Source organism: Heloderma suspectum, chromosome 16 (genome assembly GCF_057233095.1).
Source record: "Heloderma suspectum isolate Gila_16-S chromosome 16, 16-S_ref, whole genome shotgun sequence".
Taxonomy (NCBI): domain Eukaryota; kingdom Metazoa; phylum Chordata; class Lepidosauria; order Squamata; family Helodermatidae; genus Heloderma; species Heloderma suspectum.
Genome location: NC_139473.1, coordinates 5,938,717 through 5,963,753, shown reverse-complemented (window position 1 = coordinate 5,963,753; position 25,037 = coordinate 5,938,717). Strand labels below are relative to the sequence as shown.

At 43.3% G+C, this 25,037-nt stretch overlaps 1 protein-coding gene across 2 annotated transcripts in view; it reads right to left on the bottom strand.

Annotated features, from left to right (window-relative positions):
• Window positions 1–25,037, bottom strand: part of BRIP1 (BRCA1 interacting DNA helicase 1) — a 230,185-nt gene that overhangs the window by 103,531 nt on the left and 101,617 nt on the right. For both annotated transcript variants that reach the window (XM_084823016.1, XM_084823017.1), the window contains exons 17-21: window positions 16,847–16,959; window positions 11,222–11,304; window positions 5,726–6,049; window positions 2,740–3,555; window positions 553–628 (exon numbers count right to left, since the gene is read on the bottom strand). In XM_084823016.1, the coding sequence (XP_084679142.1) occupies window positions 553–628; window positions 2,740–3,555; window positions 5,726–6,049; window positions 11,222–11,304; window positions 16,847–16,959 (1,412 nt within the window). The remainder of the gene's footprint in view (window positions 1–552; window positions 629–2,739; window positions 3,556–5,725; window positions 6,050–11,221; window positions 11,305–16,846; window positions 16,960–25,037) is intronic.

The window sequence follows — 25,037 nt, the reverse complement described above, 5'->3', positions numbered from 1 at the left end:
TAACAAAAGCCAGGAAAAGCTGGCACCAAGACAGTCTTTTAGCACTGTCAGGAAACGCCCAGGCTGAGTTTATAGGCCACATTTGTATGTAACACTAAGCCATGGTGTGTTTCACCTAATTGTGGCTTGTTTGAAAATCTGAACTTGTCCAGATAAACTAACTATGGTTTATTTTAGCATAACAATCCTCAATTTGATACCATGGTTTGTAACTGGCTTATGTAGTTGGAGCAACGTAATAATGGAAAAGAACACCATGGACTTCCCCCACATGACCTCAGATCTCCAACATCACTATGCAACACAACTGTATTACTATGCAATGCAAATGGAGCTGTTTTCCAGAGGCTTCCATTTTGATCAGGTAACATCAGAAAGGGTCCTAACTTGAAAAGAATTGAAGTCACATTTATATCACTTATTCAGTTCTTTAATGAACACAATGTGAACCGAGCCACAGAACAATACCACACTGCATTATTCCAACAGATAATCAAAACTACCAACGTGATCATAAGCTTACTTAAATCTATGAATTCTTTTCAACTTTACCTGTCACTTGTGTGGCCACCTCCCTTACTAGATGATTTCCTGATTCTTCGTTTATATGTTCGTTGCACTTTCAGCCCTTCAATAAATTCAGGATTTAATTATTATTTTGTAGTCTGTGTGACTGAAAATCAATGAGTTAGGCATTGCCAAGTTTACTCAAATTAACACATTTTTCCACTATTTAGGATAACTTGGTTCTAATTTTTAATAAAACAACATTCAATTCATGTCAAAATATACATTTTACAAGGCAAATGAAAGATAATAAAGCTCATTGGTCAGTATCCAAATTTGCGGGTTGATTTATTTGAACAAGATTCAGACGAGAAGCGCTTAACTAAACCAATAAAGATTTTGTAACCTATCATTGAAAAACCTGATCCAAAGGAAGAAGGCACTGTTAACAGGGTTTGTAAAAATATCAGTGATTTTTTTTACAACTTACTTACTTGCAAATTTATATGTACATATATGCAGCACAGATAATAAACAATTCTAAAATCAGTACATTTAGCTTTACTGCTTCCTATAAAATATCCTTTATGATCTGTTCCATTTAGGAGAAATAGCTTGATGAGATGGAAAAACTGGCAAACTAAAATTGAAATAAAGCTGTTCTGGTGTTGTGCTGGCATATGCCCTATCATATGAGTCATTCTTAGGACCACTTCACCCTACTGCAAAGGAGTGAAAAGACACACATCTTTAAACAACTGTGTCCCTCTGCCTGGGATCCCTGATTTGGCCACAGCTACCTGAGACAGTTAAGGATATGTGAATATCATTCATATTTTACACATTTGTTACAGAATTTGCTTTACAGCTGTTGTGTAAAGAAGCCCTTAGAGCTGAGTCACACAGTACATTTTTCTAACAAAAATGCAAGCATCCTCAAGGCTTCAACTCTGTCTTCCTTGATTGCTAAAAATGTGCATGATTAGTAGGCCCAAGAAGTGATGGAACTGATCTTGCTTCTTTTTGTACCTCCATGCTCTCGTCTGTCTAGCAGATGATGCATGATGGCACTGATAAAACATAAAAAAATGACATTCTTTGCGCATGCTCATACAAAAAAAGCAAGACATTTTGGACCAGTTTTTCCCATCGTGTGGCAACTTCTGAAGTTATCACGCAGTGAGGTCCATATGAAATCAGGTTGCCAAAGAGGTTTCCATACTTTGTCAGAACACCATTTTGACCATCCCCCAAAACCTGGTAGCTGCAAGGAGAGTTGTACACTGGACCTCTTCAAATCTCCCATGGCCTAATGATTCTGGGGAGAACTCTACATCAGGGGTGAGAAACTTTGGCTCTCCAGAGGTTTTGGCCTATAACTTCCATCAGCCTTAGCCAGCACAGCCAGTGGTGAGGGATGATGGGAGCTGTAGGCCAAAAATCTGGCGAGTCACAAGTTGCCCACCCCTGCTCTACACCCATATAAGCTTCCTCTTCACTGCAGGAAGAGAACTAATGAACTGGACTCTATTTCATTTATTTGAAATTAATTATCTTTCCCGACTACTTAATTGAAACCCTGGTTTCTTCTATAGATAGGTCAGTGAAATATTGCAATCAAATAAATGTGAGAGAACAAATAATTTGTTAATTTCCCTTGTGACAGGAGAAGGACGCACACAAGATTTCTCCCCATAGTATAACACCTGGACAAGCCCCCCCCCCTCCCCCAATTGCACCATGTGGGAACCACAGAAGTTGCTGTGAGTCCAGGGTTAGGCTGGAACTGCATGCCATGAGTCTGCTGCCAAAAGCCATGGCCCGGTCTCCCCCTTGCTTTTCTCCAGTGTTTTGTAATGGAAACACATGACATGTTGTCATCAGGTTGGTAACTTCCCTGCTGTTTGGGCTGGGAACCATGCAACATGATGACATGCATGTTGCATTACTAAATATTGCAGAAGAGAGGAGGGCGATGATGAGACAGAGACACGGGGCTGTCTTTTGGCCATGAAGTCCAGCTCCGGCTCTCCTCAGGCAAACATTTTCAGTTGAAATCCGATGATTCCTACTTGGATATTGTTTTAATTGTTTTGGTTTACTGAAACCCTGATTAACTGAATAACTAACAACAGCTAAAAATTATGACTCCATGATTTCTCCTCAAGCCTGACAGAGCGGCGACTGCTTTGTGAGGCTTCACAGATCACTGAGCTGTAAGATGGGACACACCTTTGTTTCGTGATCTGGAAAGTTTGTTGTTCTTTTTCTTAGTTTCCTGCTCAACATCACCTATGCTAGCGCTACGTCCAGCTGCTCTGACTGCACCTTCATTATTCTCACTGCTCTGCACAGTTCCATGCCACCCTGCACTCGCTTCTCCATCCATTTTAATCTCGCCCGCTACATCCATGGGGTTTAGAGCACTGGTTTCATAAAGCTCTTCAGCCATAATGGAGTCTGCAGTTTCAAAGGAAGTCCCAGTGTCACTGCAAGTGTGAGTTAGCAATTCATTTTTCTGTTCCACTGACTCAACATCGTCGTAAAGTTCAGGTGTGAAATAGATACTGTCATCGCCAGCATCTGTTTCTGCAGCTATGACTGATGTTGAAAGTTCCATGTTTCCTTTCACTGGAGAAAACGTCACATTCCTTCTGTCTTCATGAGCACAGAACTGCTGTTCAGTAGGATATTCTTGAATGACTGAGCTGATAGCTTTTCCATGAGAATAGCTAATCGCTTTCCTATGTGGCAGCAGTTCAGTTGGCTTGTCTTCTTCAACCAATGGCATATCCTCCTGGGGTCCATTTGCAACAGGCTGGCTAGTTTTCACCACTGGTTCCTTTGGTTGCCCTTTTGTTTTGAAAGTGTATTTCTTGTTCAGTGTAGGCAGAGATGTTGAAGTCAACGGTTTACTGAAATACCATCTTATACTGCTGGAAGCAAGCCGACTATTTGCTTTTCCCCTCTTGTGTTTAGTGGTGGAGTTTTGGGGTTTGGAAGCTGTAAGATTTTCTTCCTTTTTCGTCTGGTAAGGTGGTTGAAGATCTGTAAGATAACAAGAATATAAACAGAATTAGATAATATAAATTCTTGTCATTATGTCTATGTTAGAATATATTGTCCTGTTTTTAGAGTTATCTAGGTCAAACTTGCTGCCTTTAGGATACCATCTACCACATTAATGTGTCTGCTATGGAATCACTGTACATTTCAAAGAATTTTGGGGCATATAAGGCACAGTCACCTCATGAGAGACCTAGGCTAGCCCTTTTGGAGCTCAGTGTTGCCTCACTTGAATGGAGAGTGAGTCTCTGAAAAGACTCTAACCCTACACTATCCCCATGGCTGCACATTGCAAGGGAAGGCTCTCTTTCAGGGAATCTTGTCTGCCATTACTGATCATCTTTCTTGCTAAGAAATGCTTAGTTAACTTTCCCAAACAATACAAAACAAACAAGGAAATAAAAACTCAGGGTTCCTCAGAACATAATTCACAGGAACATAGGAATCTGCCTTATACTGGGTCAGACCCTTGGTCCATCTATCCCAGTATTGTTGACACTGACTGGTAGCAGCTCTCCAGGGTTTTCGGCAGGATTCTTTCCTAGTCCTACCTGGAGACACCGTGGATTGAACCTGGGAGCTTCTGCATGCAAAGCAGGGGCTCTACCACTAAGCCACGACCACCCCCCAACACACAAGCAGGACACGGATGCAACAGCACCCTCCCGCCCATGTTCCCAAGTAACTGGTGTACATAGGCAGACTGCCTCTGATACTGGAGGTAGCATCTAGCCATCAGGACTAGTAGCTATCAATAGCCTTATTTTCCATGAACTTGTCCTAAAAAAGGTAAAGGTGTCCCCAACCAGTCGTGTCCGACTCTAGGGTGCGGTGCTCATCCCCGTTTCGAAGCCGAACAGCCAGCGCTGTCCAAAGACGCTTCCGTGGTCATGTGGCCGGCATGACTGAACACCGAAGTGCACGGAACGCTGTTACCTTTCCCGCCGAAGCAGTACCTATTTATCTACTTGCAATTTCTTGCTTTCGAACTGCTAGGTTGGCAGAAGCTGGGACTGAAGACGGGAGCTCACTCCGTCACACAGCACTCGGGTCTCGAACCGCTGACCTGCCGACCTTCCAGTCTGCAGTACAGCATCTTAACCACTAAGCCACCGTGGCCCCATGTCCTAGTCCCTTCTAAAATCACCCAAATTGGTGGCCATCGCTACATCTTGTGGAAGTGAACTATGTATTCTGTGAAGAAGCCTGACTTTTATCTGTCCTGAATCTCCCACTAATCAGCTTCATGAGTCTCCCTATCCGCTTTCTCCACACCATGTATAATTTTGTAGACCTCTATTATGTCTCCCCCTTACTCGCATTTTTTCTAAGCTAAACAATCCCAGATGTTGTAACCTTTCCTTGTAGGGGAGTTGCTCCTGCTCCTTGACCATTTTAGTTGCGCTTTTCTACATTTTTTCCAATTCTACAATGTCCTTTTTTAGGTGTGGTGACCAGAACTGTACACAGTATTCTAAGTGTGGTCACACCATAGATTTATACAAGGAGACTATGATCTTAGCAGTTTTATTTTCAATTCCTTTCCTAGTTATGCCTAACATGGAATTTGCCTTTTTCACAGTAGCCGCACGCTGGGTCGACATTTTCAGTGAGCTGTCCACCACAACCCCAAGATCTCTTTCTTGCTCAGTCACTGCTTGCTCAGATCCCATCAGATTATACTTGGAAGTTAGGATTTTTTGCCCCAATGTGCATCACTTACTCAGCTAGGTGGACAAATAGTATGACCTGGAATCACGCAATCTTCTATGTTCTTTGGCTCCCATTATTCTTTTTATTTATTTTTTATTTATTACATTTATATCCCACTTCTTTTCCTTTTGCAAGGAACCTAACATGATCATCCTCGTCCTCTCCATTTTATCCTCACAACAACCTTGTGAGATAGGTTAGGCAGAGAGTAAGTGACTGGCCCAAAGTCACCCAGTGAGCTTCATGACTGAGTGCAGACTAGAACCCACATTTCCCAAGTCCCTGTCCAACACTCTAACCACTACAACACATGGACTCCTATGTTCTTTGGCTCATACGCAAGAAAGATTAAGCCAACATTAACAAGCCCCCTGGAAATATTTCAGAAAACAGCTAAAGAGTTTTAGCTTTTAAAAAGAAAAATCTCAGGAAGACCTACTTTTTGTCTTTGCAAAGATGTTACATAACTGACTGGATGCTGTTGGATTAATTGCGATGACGTCTGTGGCAGAAAGTGTTTCCAGGACCAAATCTTGTGCTCCTCTTTCAACGGTAACACCTGGTGATAGATGAAGAGTTGCCTCCAGGAAAGAACTTGCTGACAGATCCTTTGAACTCGAAGGCATAAGCAGGGATCCCTCATTGCCCTGAGGTGAAAAATCAGCAGGCTTCTGGTTTGTTTTAGCAAATGTATCCAAAGAAGTAAGGGCATGATCAAAGTCTTCGTGGTGCTGGATTTGCTGGCGAATCCATTTCGATAACCCTTGGGAAAGTGCAGATGGGCATTGTGTAGAAGAGTTTTATTATATTGCTACTATATAGAAAGACAGGGAAGTCATATTATTAGGACGTACACTTCCCAACCCTTACAAAAAATGGATCCATCGACTAGATTCATGAATGGAAGCTCACAAGATCTGAATTATATGGCCTAATCTTGCAATGGCAATTAGGATGCCACAACATGATTTACTGAGATTATGCACCATCGCCTGTGATATCTTTGAACAGTCAAAGGCATTTGGCAGCCTGGAGACTCAGTTCAGCTCCCAGAAGTTTCCCTTATGCCCTCAACATAGCCTTTGATCCCAAGGGTCCCTCTCCCATTTATGCACCCCACTACTTTCTCCCACATGAGCCAAGACACTGGCAAAGGGCTCTTTATTTAACTCTCCCTTCTCCAGGGACAACAGAAAGAGAGGCTTTAGAAGGACTCTTCAGCATTATTAAGCTCCTCAGCTCTTCAGTCTGAGACACAAAGGGCTCCTGGGCCTCCTTTCCTGGCGTGAAGAGGTACAGATCCTCTGTGAGGGCGCTGTCTTTGTGCAACTTAGCTGCTCATTCCTGTAAGAGAGGCAGGGCACTGACACACTGGAATAAGTGACTGGGATGCATATAGGAGAAGAGCTCTGCCAAAGCTTCATTTCCATGCAAATAGGGAGAAGGAGCTTAAAGAGCCCTGAACTTGCAACTTGGTTTGCATGGAAGTGGGTGGAGCAAATGCGGATGGCTGTTCAGCACTTGCTCAATTCAAAATATGGCCCCCTGGGGAAAATGAGTTGCTGACCATGGCTTTAGAAGAATACACTTCAAACGAATGACAGTGGCAGTGAAAATGATTAACCATCATTGTTTCTGGTATACAGCGTGCACGTTATTTTTATTTATATATTTAAAAGATTGCTAGGCTGCCCTTCAGAAAAAAAAAAACTATTCAGAAAAATTATCAGGGCAGCAGACAAAAAATTGTGATTATACAATATATAATCACAATTAAAATAAGATGGAGAATGATCAGCAGCACAACAATTCAACTTAAAAATAGAACACAGTAGGGAAACAGCAATTGGCCATCCAATTACATCACAGATGTGGAAGAAAATATTTTTACAAGGCCCAGCATGTTCTCCTGTATTAATATGAAAGAGAATTATAAAATACTATATCAATATTATCTGACCTCTAATCGGTTGAGTCATATTTATGGGAACTGTGAAGACTGATGTTGGTGATGCAGAAATAACAAAGCTAATTTTATGTGTATTTGGTGGGAATGCTCTTTAAGTAATTATTTTTGGGAAAAGGTGTATGTGCAATATCAATAACTACACATGTTTCTGTATCCTGTGACCCTCTAACAGTCTTGCTCAGTTATGTGGATGAACAGATAGATCCCATACATAAAGAGATGGTTCAGAATCTATTGATTGCTGCTAGGATTTTGGTTGCCAGAAAATGTAGGAGCAATGTTATCCCAATGTTGAAAGAATGGTTGTGTAAACTTTGGAAGGTTGCAGAGATGACTAAGCTAACTGAATATGTCTGTTTACGAGATGGTAGACAAAAGACTGCCTGTTTTTCCCATTGGCCTTTTAAGGCTAGATACAACTTGGATATTGACAGATATAAATGTTTTTTCTTGTTACAGTCTGACCAAGAGGTGAAGTTTACCAATTTTGACAAACGGTTTGTTTTGCTTTCTCAGATGTTTTATAACATACTATCAGTTTAGAATGATACCTTGCAATAATGCTAGATAATGTATATGCTTGTCTTTTGTATGAATGTTATATTGTATATAATATGTATTATATTTCCTTATATTATAATACAAATTTATATATAAATATGAAAAAGAATGGTGCATTCTGTGTGCATATATACACGCACACACATTCACATACACACGCTTATAATTCATTGTATTTAAGAGTATTCCTCTTGTCTTTTCTGAAACTATTTAAGAGAATGATGGTGGCTTTATGCTTTGAAGTAAAAAATATTTCTCTATTCCACCTTCTGATTTTTTTAATGATTATTTTAAAAACAGTTTCAGCACATGTGCTGATAAGAAAGGGGTGGGAAACCTGTGGCCCTCCAGATGTGCTTGCATTACAACTCCCATAATCCCTGACCATTGGCCATGCTGGCTGAGGCTGATGGGAGTTGGAGTCCAAAAATATCCAGAGGGCTGCAGGCTCCCCACCCCTGTGATAAAGACTGCACTAGTGTTATCTTTTGAAGTTACTATAACGCTTTTCAGGGTTTCCTTTGGATATAATTAGTTCGTAAACATTTACTGGATTCTCTGACTTCATTTCAACAAGAAAGGTGTTACTAAGAACTGGTACAGCAGGCACCGACATGCTCACCATTCAGTGCTTTAAAATTACTGCGAAAGCCGTGAGGCCATGTCATTTTCCTGTCTTAGTAACACCCCCCCCCCCCCCAAGCACTGTTCAGACAGTAGAATCTGAGCACCACCTACTGACAGGACAAGGGTAGGTCCTGCTTTAGCAGCTTGCTTGGCTGAAATTGCTTCAAAACATGAGAGAATGGGTGCTGTTTCTCCTTCCCTCTCACAGCCTAATTTTTAAAAAGCATTTTCTTCTAATGCCTACTTAACACATGGGTGGACTAACTTATCAACCATTCATTACCAAACACATACAAAGAGGAATACTGCCCGATTAGCAGCCTCAATATCAGAGCTAGGCTGAAGATGCTCACAGCCTTTAAAAGGACATTTTCAGCAGTATTGAGCAATCCTTCCCCATTTTGTCCATTTTTCAATACTCAAGAAAATGTTTTTCAAATCACTTACATTGACCTCAGAGACATCATCACACAACCAAATCTAACTGGCTGCCTGAAGCTGTGACATCATCCCGTTCCCTGTGCAATCCCTGACTAGATGGGGATCATCCATGTGGCTAAACCAGGGAGGAGAGAGAAGCAGCAGCCAAGGGGAAAATGGGGCCCAAGCAACAGCTACATGGGGAAAACAATGGTACCAAATTGTGTGTGCGTTTCTCTTTAAACAGGTGAATATTCATACGATCCAAGTGATTTTTCAAGAGAAATTTCTACCCCACCAAAATGTCTACCTTCAATCCAAAAATTAAAACAGGAGGATATCAAGCACAGCTATTCTACTCTATAAAGCTAAGTAGATTATGAGCTAACCTCAACGGACAAAAACAAGGAGATTAAGGCACACAACTTATTCTGAAACCCATTTGAAATCTTTTTAGCAGCTAATAAAGCAGAGTTATAATGAATATTACAAAGGCAGTGCCCGTGTTTGGCCTTCTCAAAAACTCTCCACAGATTACTAATTCATTCTCAGCAATGGTTTTATGTGGAATGGTTGCTTGCTTGATACAACGTCAGTGCTACTTGTCAGAAGCATTTCATGAAATCTATGTTTTATTTACCTAGTGTTGCATTTTTAACTGCAAGATTTGTATCTGCAGCAGCAAAGCTGCTCTTCCACCCCAAATAACTTAGCCCAGGGATGTTGAACATTTTTGGTCCAAGGGTACATTTGGCATTTTGAAAAAGTGCCCTGGGCTGCTGTGGGACTGGATCACAAAAATGTTAGAGGAGTGCCCCCTTATTTGTGTGCGTGCGCGTGTGTGTACGTACGTACATGAATGTGCACCCTGGGTGTGTGCTACCCACTCTGGTTTCTTTCTCTCTCCCTGGCTCTTTCTCTCTCTCTCTGGTTCCTCTTCCTTCCTGCCATCTTGTCTTCTATCTTTTTCTCTCTCTCCAGTCATCCCATCTGCCCCCCGCCCCCCAGCTTTGCCACCAGCTCTTCTTTCTCTCTCTCTAGTCTCTCTCTCTTTCTCTCTCTCCCTCTCTGTCTTGTCTTTCTTTCCCTATGCAACTGAATGGGGCAATTTTTCCATTCATTTTCATGGGGTGAGGAAAAGCCTCCCTGCCAAACACAGGCTGTAGAAGGGGGCAAAGCTCTCCCTCGCCAAGGACCCCGCTGCCCCAAGGGTCCTTGGTGTGGCGCGAACTCCCCTTCTGCAGCCATTTTTCAGCAGAGCCGATTTTTCGCTCCTATACAACCCTATCAGGAATCACTCCACAGGTGTATAAAGGGAGTGAATATAGCCTGGCTGGTGCTTCAGCCTGGACTTGTAGGTGGTGTCCAAGGGAGCCACACTGGGAACCCCTGACAACCGTTTCAATTAGAAATTCACACAGTAACATGCTGATTAGCATATTGCGATGTGCAGTCAACTAAAACAAGCGTCACCTGCAACAAAATGTTGTGATGTATTGTCACATGTAACAGGTGTGCTCCTGTTCAGGGTTCCAGCCAGCCATGCCCTCTTCCAGGATATTTATTAAAAGCTGTATGGGACAGAAGCAGGCATTCCATCCCTCAGCTCCATCCCCACTGTTCTTCCCCAACTGACATTCACCATTCCATAGTCACTGAACATGCTTAGCACTCATTGCATTGTGGGTGTTTGGGGAGGGTTTGTCCCCTTAGGTTCTTAAACAATGTTGGGGTGCCCCTGAGCACGTTTTGGCTCTCTTTCTGTCAACTCTCACCACCTGAATTCGATCATAGAGAGAGTTATATATTTCCCATTTTTATGGACTATATTTGTGGTTTTAACATTGTCTGTTGCCTCAAGCAGAGACTATGACTCACAGATCATATACAAAAATAATAACAATATTATTTTGTGTGATGCTCAGCTATGAATACTCCTAGATCAGGTATTCAGGTATGAATACTCCTAGATCACCATGTTTCACACTAAAAATGCTCCACTTAGCCTAGAACAGCGGTCTTCACTTTATCAGGAGCTGGAACCCACTTAGAACCTCCACCTAGCAACTTGAGACCTGCTTCCAAAAGCCCATGCGCTGGGAGGGGAAGCCAAGCACTAAGGGGGTAGAGCCTGCCCTAAAAGAATAGGAGACGGCAAGACAGGGCACCAGCAACGAACGATCAAGTTTCAAGCCAGAAGGGGAAGAAAACAAGTTGGCGGTGACAGCACTGAACCCAATATCCTCAATCAGCCAGCATGGTAGCAAAGTGAGCCAAACCAAAGGCCCTGTCAGGCTAGCTTTGGAGCACAAGCCATCCATTGTCAACTGGCTTCCCTGGAGTAATCATGTATCTTACCAGCTATGTATTTATTTGGATTCCTTCTGAAACGGTCATCAACTAAAATAAGTGCTCCCCAATCACTCCTGTGGCGAATACACCTAAAACGGAAGAAAGGACAAGCAAACAAAATTTAATGCTTTTATTGGGTTCCTTAAAATTCTTTGGAAAGGCATCAGGGGTTCCTTAGTATCGGATCAATGTATTGTTTTGGATATCCTACAACATTACACAGCCTTGGCTCAATATTACTGTGTGAAATATCGAATACCTAAACATTTGAGCCCACCAAAACTGGAACTTGCACCCATGTTAGAAAGAATTGTGGTGGGATAACCGGACAGGGCCAAAGCAAAGTCTATACTTCAGCATCAAAATACAGTGATGTATTAAAAGAGAGGCAGATTTTGATTCACCTCTAGTAACCCGTAAGTTGATAACGGATGGGCTTGCATTTCTACCACTGTGCTGCTGAACAATGGGCATGCGGGAGCAATATATCAGAAACGCAATCATGCTATTCAGAGCCCAGAGTTCTCAAAGTACAAAATTTTGCCACCAGGTACATTCCGGCAGGGGTTTTATAGGCATAATTCACTGGCTGCTCTCGTGCAGCCCCCTAGTTCTCTGGTTCTTCTGCTTGCGCAGAAGCAGCTTCCGACAGATTGTATCTTCTTCACTGATACCAGAGCCTGTAACCTGTTCGCTTCCAGAAAATTCTGCAGGTGGCTTTTCAGTGAAGCCTCCATCTCCAGGCCAGTAAGGGAAGTGGCCAGAGAAATGAACACCAAGCACAGGATTCCTTCCACCTTTTTGTTTTTCCACTGCTCTAATAAGGGTGTTGTTAAAATAAACGTACTGGGCCCACTGGAGACCTATCCCACACCTTTCAAGTGAAGCAGCGCTGCACGATTTCATGGCAGAGTTGTCACCTGGCCATGCGCAACATCTGGCATATCACACCACCCCCAGTGATCAAGTTTCACAGACTTATGTTACTTCATATACTACCACAGCAATACAAAAATGCCACATCTGGGACTAAACCCAGCTCACTTTAATCTCCATAGGAGACTTTTATTTCTCAGTTTATATGTTTGAATACAAAATAAAACCTGTGAAATACTCGGTCCTTCCCATGGACAGTTGGTTTGTACTGCAAGCCTTGATTGGGGTTGAGTTTGGCAGCCAGGCTACACCTTCGGGTGGATTTGTAGGATTGGTTATTTACAGAAGGTGATATTTCTGGAGTCACCTTTCCTGTTAGACATAGGGGAATCTAGGCCACAGGTCTACTAAATGTGTGGCATCCTGCAACCCCAGCACATCATGCTCCCTTCCCAAGATCCATCTCCATATGGATTTCCACAGTGAGAGGGACCTTACAGTGAATAATTATCCATGAAACTTGTTTTACGGAGGGGGAAGGAATTTTGCTTGAGCAGCTTTTAGTCTGTGGTAGTAGTGGTTTGCTGAAAAAGTGGAAAACAGACTTGAAAACAGGATCAGAAATATGCTAGCATAAAATACACCACAAGGACTGTAGGGACCTGAGTATTCCACAAAAAAGCACTGTGCTTCCCTGCCTCCCTCCCAGAAATGACAACTGTTGGAGAAAAGCAAAAGGTTGCTGGCCACAGGACTGTGTTCGGACCAGTGTTCAGACTGCAGGGAACACCAATGAAATGGGGGGGCTGAGGCCCCCCCCCATTTTCTTCCACTTTCTCTTCAGTTATGTTTAATCTTGATGGGTTCTTAGCTGCAATATTTTAGTATTCTAAATCTCTGGGTTTATTAATCTTCATTATTTTTGTTGTCCCTATTATTGTAACAAGTTTTAATAGGTATTCCAGCTTGAGGGTCATACTCTTAAGGGAGGCCCAAAACATTTTTAAATAAATGAATAAATAAATTGTATACACACATACAGAGCTGAAGTGCCAGTTAGAGACTTGCCTCTTTGCTCTTGCATTCCAGAACTGAACTCTCTCTCTTCTGGCTTTTCTCTTCTGCTGCTTTTAAAGAGTAGAAGAGAAAAGTGCCCATATAGCCCACTATCTGTATTCTCTGCTTTGACTGGCAGCAGCTCTCTGGCAGAGGGAAGGGTCTTTCACCCTCACGTGCTACCTGACCCTTTTAACAGGAGATGTCGAGAAATGAATTTGGGGCCTTCTGCATGCAAAGCGAGTGCTCTGCCACTGAAAATCCCTTCCCCAAATGGCACACGTCCATCGCTTGTGCACCTAGTCCTTACAGTTGCAAGACCAAGACCCGGGTCTTTCTTTCAATGGATATACAGCACTGCGTAGTGTAGGCAGCCTAGAAATAACGTGACTATTGAAGTATAACCTTCTTGTGGAAAAAGAGCAACGATAGTTGAAAAGAAGCATTTTCTTCGTAAGGCTGGTAGATGTACCAAAGAGCAAGAGGGATGCACTCATCTTGCTTTTTCACTAGAATATTTTGCCAAGCCGTATATTTTGCTTTCAAAAACACCCAGAGGCTTTTTTTATGGATCAGCTAAATATTTATATTCTCTATCCTCTCCCAGATGATTTTAAAATTTAACAAACAAAACACACCAGGCTCCACAAGCCTAATAAATAAGACAATAAAACCATATAGAAAACAAACTTTATAGACCAAGAGGCACGGCACGAAAGTAAGAAAAGGTACAGACTACAGTCAGAAATCTTCAGTGCCGCTCTGCAAAATGCCTTGTTACTCGATTCTGCAAAACATCACTTCAGTTTTAGCTGAACTGGTGTACAAGGCATTTAGTCCACAGAGAATGCAGGTCACAAATGTTTACAAGGTTGCAGATTATAGTTCAGAGTCGTTTATGACAAAGCAAGGGAGCCACTGTATTTGGCACTGTGAAAAACTGACTTTTTGATGTCTTGGTGCACCAGACTGCTTGACACAGCCCTGAAAGACTGTCTAGATTTAGGAAAAAGTCTAACAACTTTAGGGGCAACTCCTTTGACATAACATTTTCTATGGGATTATGTTGTTGGCTCCAAGAGGTAAAACCTAAGTAGCTAGATTGGGGGTCTCCATTCTGGTGCCCATGGGCACCAAAGTGCCCGCAGACTCCTGTCTTGGTGTCTGTCAGGCTCCCTGCCCCCCCCTTTTGATTTTGTTTCCTAAGATATTTTTAATTAAATATTAATTAATATTAATTATTAACCCAGTTTTTTAACTGGGAAGCTGCCATACTCTGAAGCAAAGTGCTGCCCTCCAGCACCATCTTTATTTGGGTTCAAAGGAGTGGGTTGTGTATTGAAGCTCAGACCCCACCTCTCTCTTGTAATTAGGTTCTTGGGCAAATTACTTTTATTTTAGTCTTACCAGTTTTGCCTTCTGGGAAATGAGCATTTTGTTACTGGTCATGTCCATCATAGCAGCCATTTTACAAGTGGGCAAGACCCACCCCATGTCAGCCATTTTGTGAGAGCACCCACAAAGCTCTCTCAAAATTCCAAATGTGCCCACTGACCCGAAAAGGTTGGGGACCCCTGCCACTACATAAATAGCTTCTAGATTTTCTGTACACACCTACCCCATCCTCACTACACCATTATCAAACTCTGTCTATCTTTGTTCTCTTCCTACTTGGCTCGGGAGGGTGCTTCTAGGAGGTGGCTTTTTCTCCAGGTTTCAGCATGCTGAATTACCCACAAGCTGCAGTGGGGAGTTGTACCAAGTCCCACACTAATAACTGCCAGTCCAAACAACAGACTAAGGAGCTAGCAGGAATATCACAGATGGTGCAGTGCAAAATATAACTGCAGTGCAAAACCCAATAGGGGACAGGCCATGGCTCAGTGGTAGAGAAGGTCAGAAGGGGAGGGACAGTGGCATGCAGAAGGTCCCAGGTTCAATCCCTGGCAGCATCTCCAGGTAGGGCTGGAAAAATTCCTGCCTGAAACCATGGAGAGCCATTGCTGCCAGTCAGAGTTGACAATACTGGGCTAGATGGACCAAGGGTCTGACTCAGTATAAGGCAGCTTCCTATGTTCCTAACCCTAGTAGGTCCATCTAATAGTTCCTCGTAGGTACATCTACGTGGTGTACCATCTCTTTCTCTCCCTTAAAATTCCTCCTCAAGCCCCACCTTCTGCATGAAATCACTGGCTTAACCCTGACATAGTTTGTATCCTCAACTGAAATACATCTTCTAAGTGCACAGAGCTGCATTTCCAAATTCAGCCCTTGTGACCCTGGTCTATTTCTCCTCAACCTTAGTTGTCTGCTCACATGGTAGAAATTTAGACTAAGCCCCTTCGGACAGCGACTGCTCTCTTTTTTTCTTTTAGCCTAATGTTACTTGATAAAGCACCATGTATATTCATAGTGCTATAATTCACTCTTTCTTGTGGCACCATTTCCCAACTGTGGTGCTAAATCGGACCCTAGAGTGATTGTCTGTTTATATATCCATATCCATATATATCCATATATAGAGCCATCCATATACCCTCTTGACATATTTGAAGGGGTGTCAAACAGATAATGGTGGGCCACATTTGTTTTCTGTTGCCCCAAAGGGTAGGCCTCAAACTAATGGCTTCAATTTACAAGAAAGAGGATTGCAACTCAACATTGGGAAGAACTTCCTGATGGTATGAGCTACTCAACAGTGGGAAAGACTGCTTCAAAAGCTGGTAGACTCTACTTTGTTAGGGGGTTTTAAGCAAAGGCTGGATGGCCACCAATCAGGGATGCTGTAGCAACGAATTTTCTGCATTGGCAAGGGGTTGGACTAGATAACCTTTGAGGTTCCTTCCAACTCTGTGATTCTAGGTCCCGTGCCAGAGCGCTGTAATGCAACACAGGGGAGATAACTGAGGAAAGGGAAGCAAAATGGAGGCACAGGTACCCAGCTTGGGACATTACCTATTTCCATATCAGCCTGCCCATATGCTAAGCTCATCATTGGGGGCTCTTCACTGCCAACAGTCCTGCCATCTAAGGGGTGGCATGTGGTGACAAGGGAGAAAGCCTTCTTGGCAATGGAGTGCTCTCCCCAGAGATGCTTGCCTGGTGCCTCTAGGGAGAAGGAATCCTCCAGAAAAGTCTCTCAGGGTTTGTAATTCCTTTGATAAGGACCAGTCTCAAAACACATTGGGAATTAAATTGGTGCAGCTTTTCCTTTTCTTTCTTTTTTTTAATTCTAGTGCCTACGTTGCTATCTTCTTTGAACCAGACAAAGCCATTTTTATTTTCCTAGGTTTTAAAAATGTTTAGCCCTGAATTTGCATTGCTTTTATTCTCCATTATCTGCTGTTTTATTTTTTATTGTAGAATTGTTGTAGTTTACATTTTTATCAACTTGTTTTAACTGAATGTTGTGTAAGTCACCCTGAAAAAAATCTACTGGAAGGGCAGAATATGCATTCATGATTAAAATAACAACAACAATAAACAGGGATACCATCTTCACATGGCCTAAAGCTGCTGGGAAGGTACTGTGCTCCCGTCTGCATCCTGTACAGCGTCTAACATGTTTTTGTTCTTAAAGTGTTAATAACAACATTCAAGCTGATACCAGTTTGAGTGCCTCCTTTATAAGAATGATCAGTAAGGATTCAATGGGACTTTATAAATCTATGTATCAAGGAATAATCTAATTCTACTTACCTACCCAGGGCTTGGTTGAGAGCCCTGTAGGCCTGGATTTCATACCACTGGCTACCTGGTAAAAGGCCTCTTGCTTTTGAGTGCTGGTCATTGTATTTCCTCTTCAGCTCAACCTGGAGAAATCACAGAACACTAAAACTCTGGTACAAAAGATAAGAACATAAGAAGAGCCCTGCTGGATCAGACCAAGGATCCATCTAGTCCAGCATTCTGTTCACACAGTGGCAACCAGCTGTCAACCAGAGATGAACCACGATAACGGTAACTGCTTTATCAAGTAAGCATCAAAACAGAAAATGGCTCTTCAGCTACCAAACTGTTTTGTTGTGGTTAAAGTAATCAGTAAAACAAATCCAGGTAAAATGGCAGATACCCAGCCTTCCAAAATTTTAAGTATGAATTTTACACATGTGTGGATAAGCTGATCTGTGCTTATCTTTGTTCACATGCACAAGCCAAGTTATCATTTTGGAGATTGGAAAGCTTGTGTGTCTGTAAAAAAAAAACTTAAATTCTACATTCTACAAAAATTATAATAATATCCAAAAATGCTCCTTATGGTTCTTAAGGAGCTAATATTGTTAATATTCTACAAGTGGATAAAGTGGTTCATGTACCTTTTTTTAAAAACTGATCACATTTTATGTTATTCAGGCTGATGCTTCCCCCACCAGGCTCCTTTCTCTCTGAGAGCTGAAGTTCACTGAACAATGCTTTCACACTCAGTACACAGTGGTCACAGGCTTGCAAAAGATGCCTTAGCACCCTGCTGGCCAAAGATGGATAACTATTTTGATCAGAGCACTGTCTTCATATAAGAACTTGAAAGTGAGAAAGTCAGAAGGATTCCTATGTCACTACACCCCACAAGTTCCTGTTTCACTCCTCACTGCTGGGAGATAAATGCTCCACCTGATAAATCCACTTTTGAGCCAAGTTTGTCAAGCCTATATGAACCTTTAAACATTGAAGGAACCCACCTGTGCGTCTTTCCGTTACTATTGACGCACAACCATGCTGGGTTCAGTCACAGAGCATGTAACCAGCAGGACGAAGCTACTGTTTACCATACAGATTAGTTGTCAACATTGGTTATAAAGCTGATATTGGATGCTAGGCTTTACTAGGCCCTCGACATCCCCAGAATTATAAAACAGCCTTGCCAAAAGAAGAAGCCCAAAAGTTTATTTCTTTCTTTCCTTCCTTTCTGGACTGCCCACAAACAACTCTCTTAAGTCACTGGGGTGAGGGGGGAAGGAATCATCCTCCAATATACAAAACTTTCTTGTTCAATTACCTGGAGGTGACTCATACCACAGGCCACCAGGTGAATGACTACTATTTTATAATACTATTTTATATTAGATTACAATATAATTGAATATTATTATAATATTATAAAGCCCAAACCCCAGGAATAATAAATATACTTCTGTGCATTACAGACCAGGCTGGAAGCTTCAGATTTACTCCAAACCTTAGCACTGTTAGTCATGAAGCTGTACTGGTGATGAGCCTGGATCATGCCTAGCCATCCACCCCACCAATGTGCCTATGTCTCATCTCTGGCTCCACTTTTATTGGCCAATGGAAAACACGTGCATTGACATGTTGCTAGCAGTCAGACAACACTGGGTGGTTTGTGACAACATATGAAGTTTCTTAGGGAAAGAGGGAAACGACCCAACCTGATGCTCTCCAGATATTGTTGGACTACAACTCCCATCAACCCAGCCAGCACAACCAATTATCAGGGATGGTGGGAGTTGCACTCCAACAACTTCTGGAGGGCACTGGGTTGAGGAAGACTGACTTAGCATCTACTGGTTGCTAGGATTTTTTATAAAAAGAATGCCAGATGAGACGGCACTTGCTCTGGTCCAGTCTGGACATTTGGGGACATCTGGAACACAAGTCATATTTCAGAGCCTAAGCTACAGTTAGTGCAAACCATGGTTTGAATACATGCAATTCTATCCAACACGTAGATCTGTGGGAGGCCCAGAAGCAAGACTGGTACATCCCGCAAGTGGGATGCATTGTGCACGGGAAAAGCTGCAGTTAGAGCTCATCCTTCCGTCTCTGCTCAGACACAGTTGGAACCTTTCAGTAAGCGGGCTTTTAAATATCAGCAACAAAACAAGCCTCGTTGCCATTCCATTCCAAAGGCAGGGAAGACGTTTGGGTCAAGATGGAGAAGAGCAAGAGATAGCTTAGAAAAACAGCTCAGGCCTGCTATTTTGTTCTCCAGACCTGTTGTTTTAAAAGGAAGAGGCATAAAGCGACACAAAGGAAGGTTAATTTCACTGCTCTTTTGTTCTGTATTAACCTTTTAAAACTGACAACTGAAAGGACACGCTTCAGGAGAGAAAACAGCAGACTTCTAACCACTTGTGACAGGTAACTTTCAACTTGAGTTTAGGTAAGGATTCTTTTCTTTTTATGTTATTTTATGTGCTTTATGCCCTTTAAAAGCAGCCTGTCAAATTTACAAATTCAAACTTTACAGCTAGAAAATAAATTCAGTTTGATTTCACAGATCTAACATTTGTTTCCGTCACTCAGCATTTATCAATTGGGGGGCCAAAGATTTTTCTACCCCGATTGAAGATTGCTGAAAAAGCTGTATCTAGAACAAGCTCTGAGGGGCTTGCAAAGAGTTTCCAATTCCAGATCCATCATAAAAGTCTGGAATTATTTATTAATTTTGGAATGAAGGATTTCAAGATAAGGTCCAACCATGTTTTTTCCCATTTATGTTATGACCCTTTGTTATAATTTGTTCTCTCCTCCGTCCAATGTCTGGTTGTGAGTTAAAATTATTTATTGCATTGTTGTATTTTTCTTTTTCTTCATTTGTTTATGTGATGTTTATATGCCTTGTTCCATGCAGTTTTTCATGTTTCAAAAATTTAATTAAAATAACAATAAATAAAGTCTGGAATTTCTTTCTGGTTGTCGATATTGCCAATGTTGCAACTATACACCCAGATAGGTGTGAACATAAATACTGTACTGTGCTTGTGGTGGAGAAACCTTTGGCACTGATTGGCTGAGATGGTGACTCGGAACAAACCAGCTGGCAGTCCAACTTCTATGAAGGAAGGGGAAGTCGTCTCTTTGGCTGGGATTAAAACCTCACACAGGGGCAGGCTGGAACATAGGGAAGGGACAAAGGAACCACAGACAAAGAGGGTGCAGAGTTGACAATGGACTGAGAAAATGAACTTCAAGGAATGATAGGTTAAGAATGAGGCTTGTGAAATAGGGCAAGGGAGGTAGGGAACTGGGGTAATCAGAGAGGGGGCTCTGGAGAAACTTAAGGTCAGTGGAATCTGTATGATAAGGAGGCTGGTCAAGAAAGTGGTGAAATGGAGGCAGAATCATGAACAGCAGGAACTGAGAAAACAACGGGAACCGAAGAAAGGACAATGAAGAAGAGCCAAGATTTAAGTAGGGAGGGGGACAATACTGGGAAGTGGGGAATAGGGAAGGAAGTTGGCAGGAAAACATGATATGAAGGGCTGGGGACTGAGGACCAGGGAGCCAAAAGGTCTGGACTCTAGAGAACTTGACATGGCTGGTGCACCTTTAAGAACTGCACAGAAGGGAAAGCCTGCTAGTTGTGGCCTCTCCTCTAACAGCACCATTAGGTCACAGGTTATTGTGAACTGATAACCTTAAGGGGACGATAAAGACCAGAAATCAGTGTGTGGGAGGTGGGGGGAGGCTGAATTCCACATGTTGAGATGAAAACTAGCCAGTCAATTCTTGGCTTCAGGCTTCTGTTAACAACATTATTGGCAGAAAAAAAAGGGGGGGTAGTTTTACTGTTTTAATCATACTTGTATGCCGCAGAGGCAAGGATGAATGGTGGATTAAAAATGATTTCGTGAAATAAATAAGTCTCAGAATGAATGTATTGAAATATTAATCCACAATCCACTTATCCCAGACGAGACCACCAGTAACTTTAACGGAGCCACAGGGGGTGGAGGCGTACACTAGGCATACCTCATCTACAGCCCCGTTGAGCCAGGGTGTGACACGAGTTCAAGCTGATTTAGCCCCATTAGTCACTGGCAAGACCATAATCCTAAAACATTAACTTAAGAGTATCCCCCGCTTGTTTCAATGGAACCTACATCTGAGTAAAACTGCTCAGGATGTCAGGGTAAATTCTAGCGCAACCTTCCCCAACCTGCTGGCCTCCAGATGTTTTGGACTACAACAGCCAGCACTCAGACCATTGGCCATGCTGGCTGGGGCTGATGGGAGTTGAAGTTCAACAAATCTGCAGAGCACCAGGTTGGGGAAGGCTTTTCTAGAGCTTCCAGTGACTGGGGTGAATTGGGCTGGTGGCAGTATGCGTCTGTACATGCTTTCAAAACACAAAACATCTCAAATATGAAATGCCAACTTAAGGCTCAGTTGCTGATCTCAAAGCCCTTTTTTGTTTGCTTTGGGGAAGGGGCAGAGCCACTGCCTTGCAAGCAGAAGGACCCAGGTTCAACCCCCGGCAACTCCACTTAGGACAGGGAAAGACTCCTGTTTGAAATTCTGAGACAATACTGAACTGTATGGACCAATGGTCTGACTCAGTACAAGGCAGCTTGCTATGTAGCTTGTAGTATGCGCACGCACAGTAGCCCCAAGACATTTTGGTGCTTGAAAATCCAAACACCCCTCAACTAATTAATATGCAGCAGAACCCACTGGGATGCTCTCCTCACCCAAACTTACTGAAATCCCAATGGGCCTTGTGCAAAAGACTTGCTCTACCTCATGGGCCAGATCTAGCCTTGCTTTTACCATCATTGTTAACGGCACACAAAGTCAGTTGCCCCATTTCATCCCAGAGCTCTACCCTCCTTGAGCTAGGACACAAATCTGCATAAGTAAATGACAGAACTTGGAAGGCTGCCTCTTGACTAGCAACAAATCGTCCTGTACATTTAGTCTGAGGACAGACTCCTTAGTGGTCTGTTTAAGTCCCATGGCCAAAGCCATCAGTCCCTCCATCTACATTTTTTTGCCTCTGTGCTGACAACTGAGGGAGGGAGGTGATACTTCTTGGGGGCGGGGGGTGGCTTTGTCCCTGGGGCTTCTACTTGCTGACCCTAGGCTATACAAACTGCAAGGATCTTGCAACAATGGTGTGTGTGTGTGTGTGTGTGTGTGTGTGTGTCACTACTTAATGACAGCGACAGAAAATCAATGAAACCCTCGCATTTGCTCATTAAGGGTTAAGGCATTCCTTGTCATGTAACAGGTAAAAGGTCAGCACACGTCACTTTAATGCAATCAGAATCCATTTCACTGTATATGTTTGCATTATCAGGCATCACCGTGACGGCCAGTTCAACATGACATGGTGCATATGTGGAAAAGCCAGCGTCTCCTGCTAGCAAATATCCTAAATGTGCAGTAAACCACAGGCTAGAAGGGATTAGTTAAAATGTCAGAAGACAGCCCTTTACTTCTATCTGCTCATCCTTAAAAATATACTCCTAGCTATCAGGCACGCTTTACAAAAAGCTCCAGCACGCAGCAGCAGCAGCAGGCCTGTGGCAAGCCATGTCATCTTGTAGCTGCCAGAGAGATTAGGCTTTGATCTATCTGGGAGGTCACGGTCGCATTCATATTAGCTGGAGACTAACAGCATTATACCTGTTAACCGCTGTTTCCTTTAATGCTTAATTAGACAGACCTCCCCTGCAACCGAAAGTTAAGAACGTTCAAGCCTCCTCCATTTTATCCCCACACCCCCATTCACCACCTGCCATTCCGCCCCCTAGCCAGGTTTTCAGGGGTGGAGGAGAACAAGCTGTAAACAAACTTTTGCCTTCTGCTGCTTGAGCAAAGATGATGCAGAATGGCTTACCTGGTGACCAAGCCCAGTTTTGTGGTGTTTTCTCCAAGCAGAAGGTTAATTATGCATTATGAAGATGTTCAGCAAAGTGGGGGGGAGACAGGGAGGGAGAAGAGAGATGAGTTCTTTGGGGAATTGAAAGAGAGTGGGAGTGTTTGAAAGAGAGTGCTTCACCCTGTCGCTTCAGGGTAAAATATGATACCAGCAGACAGGCCATGCAACAGCAGGGAGCATCCTTGGGCAAGTGCCAGGGCCCAACCGGGTACCACCAATGCCTGCCCTGACCCAATATCCCTCGCCCCCGCAACTTTTTGCACTGGGTGGTTGAGTTTGGGAGTCACCATTTTAATTTCCCACAATGCCCAGGAACCACACTACATTGGGGGAATTCTGGGAGATTTCCACCGCTGCCTCCAGGTAATCCCTCTTGGGGCCTCTCGCTGACACAGGAGGGGCCCCTCAAGCCTGGAGCCAGCCCCACCAGAGGTACACCCAAAACAGCTGGGGTAATCTGCAGCAGTCGCAGGGTAAGCAAACCCTGTGACCTCTGTAGATTACCTGCAAACCCTGCAACTGTAACAAAGGGAAGGGCAGCCAACAGTTGGGCCTCAACATCTTGTGGAAACCCTCAGAAGTGCCTCTGACCTGTATTTTGTCACTGCCAGAGGGGAAGGGTTGTAGCTCCATGGTAGAGCCCCTGCTTTGATTGCAGAAGATCTCAGGTTCAAACCCTGGCATCTCCAGGTAGGGCTGGGAAAGGCTCCTGTCTGAAACCTTGGAGAGCTACGGCCAGTCAATGAAGACAGTCCTGATCTAGATGGGCCCCATGGTCTGGACTTGCTGGAAAGCAGTTTCCTTTGTTGCTATGCTTCTGGCTAATGGGAAAGTACACTCTGCAATGCCTCAGGCTAGGTGCAAGCGACACCCTCAGAGCAAAGAAACACTTCTCAACGTTTGTTTATAAGTTAGGGAGATGGTAAGCCATCACCAGGGAAGGCACAAGCTTCTCCCAACTCTCCTGCTCCTTCAGCCTTTAGGGGATGAGTGAGGGCTGAAGAGATAGGGGATTGATGTCCAATCCTCTCCAAAAACGGACTGCATGCAACCACGTAGGGCCTCCTCTGCACATTGAAAGTGGTGCCAAGGCCGCAGTTTTTGACAGGTTCCTCGATTCTTTGCCACCCTTCTCCTTCGTCAATTTCCAAGCATGCTCACATTCGTGGGGCCCTCTCTCCTTCTCTTTTCTCTTAGAAAACACCCTACTGAAGAGCTCCTCATACAACACACCTGAGGAAACTTGAAATTCTGCTTCTCTGGGAAGAGCCAGTATGCTCAGCGTCGAGCTTGAGAGCCAGGCTCAAAAGCCCAGCAGCTCAACTCTTTGGGTGGCCTCGGAGAAGCTGCTATCTCTCAGCCCAACCAACCTCATCAGGTCCTCATGAGTGCAAAAGGAGATTCAGAACTACTGCTACTTCACGTGGTGCATAGTTAAACTATAGAATTCACTATCATAAGACGTAGTGATGGCCATCACTTTGGATGACTTTAAAAGGGGGTTAGACAACTTCATGGAGGATAAGGCTATCGATGGCTACTAGTCCTGATGCCTGTATGCTATCTCCAGTATCAGAGGCAGTATGCCTATGTACACCATTTGCTGGGGAACATGGGCAGGAGGATGCTGTTGCACTCATGTCCTGCTTGTGGGTTTCCTGTGGGCAGCTGGTTGGCCACTGTGGGAACAGAATGCTGGACTAGATGGACCCTTGGTCTGATCCCGCAGGGCTCTTCTTATGTCCTTATGTTCAGAACGTGCAAAGTGCTTTTTTCCTTTCCTTTTTTTGCATACTAAGAAGTGCTGGAGAAATTCGGAACCATAACATTAAAAGGGCATTCCAAATGTTCAACGCAGCTCATTGGGTGGGCTTGAGCAATGTGGCTCATTTTAACTTAACCTTGCAAGACTGAAGATAAGAATAGTGCCGCCTTGTAAGACTGGGATGGGGAAATGCCTTATGAAATACCTTAATATCTCATAGTCTGCCTACCTGCCAGCTCCAAGCCAGAGTAAAGATGTCAGGATAGGATCTGGACAAATTCTACTTCAGGGCTCAATTGTTTTTCCTTCTCCTTCTGCACTGAGCGAGGCTCTGCAGAACAATGTTCCATTCTGTCTGACATTTGGATGTTCAGGGCTCTGTCAGATGCTGCCCCCTCCTGCCCCTGGTTACTTCAGCAATTCCCAAACCATGTGCTGCAAAAGGGGTCCACATGTCCTTTCAAAAATCAGGCCGCCATGTTAGATGCATCTACCACTTT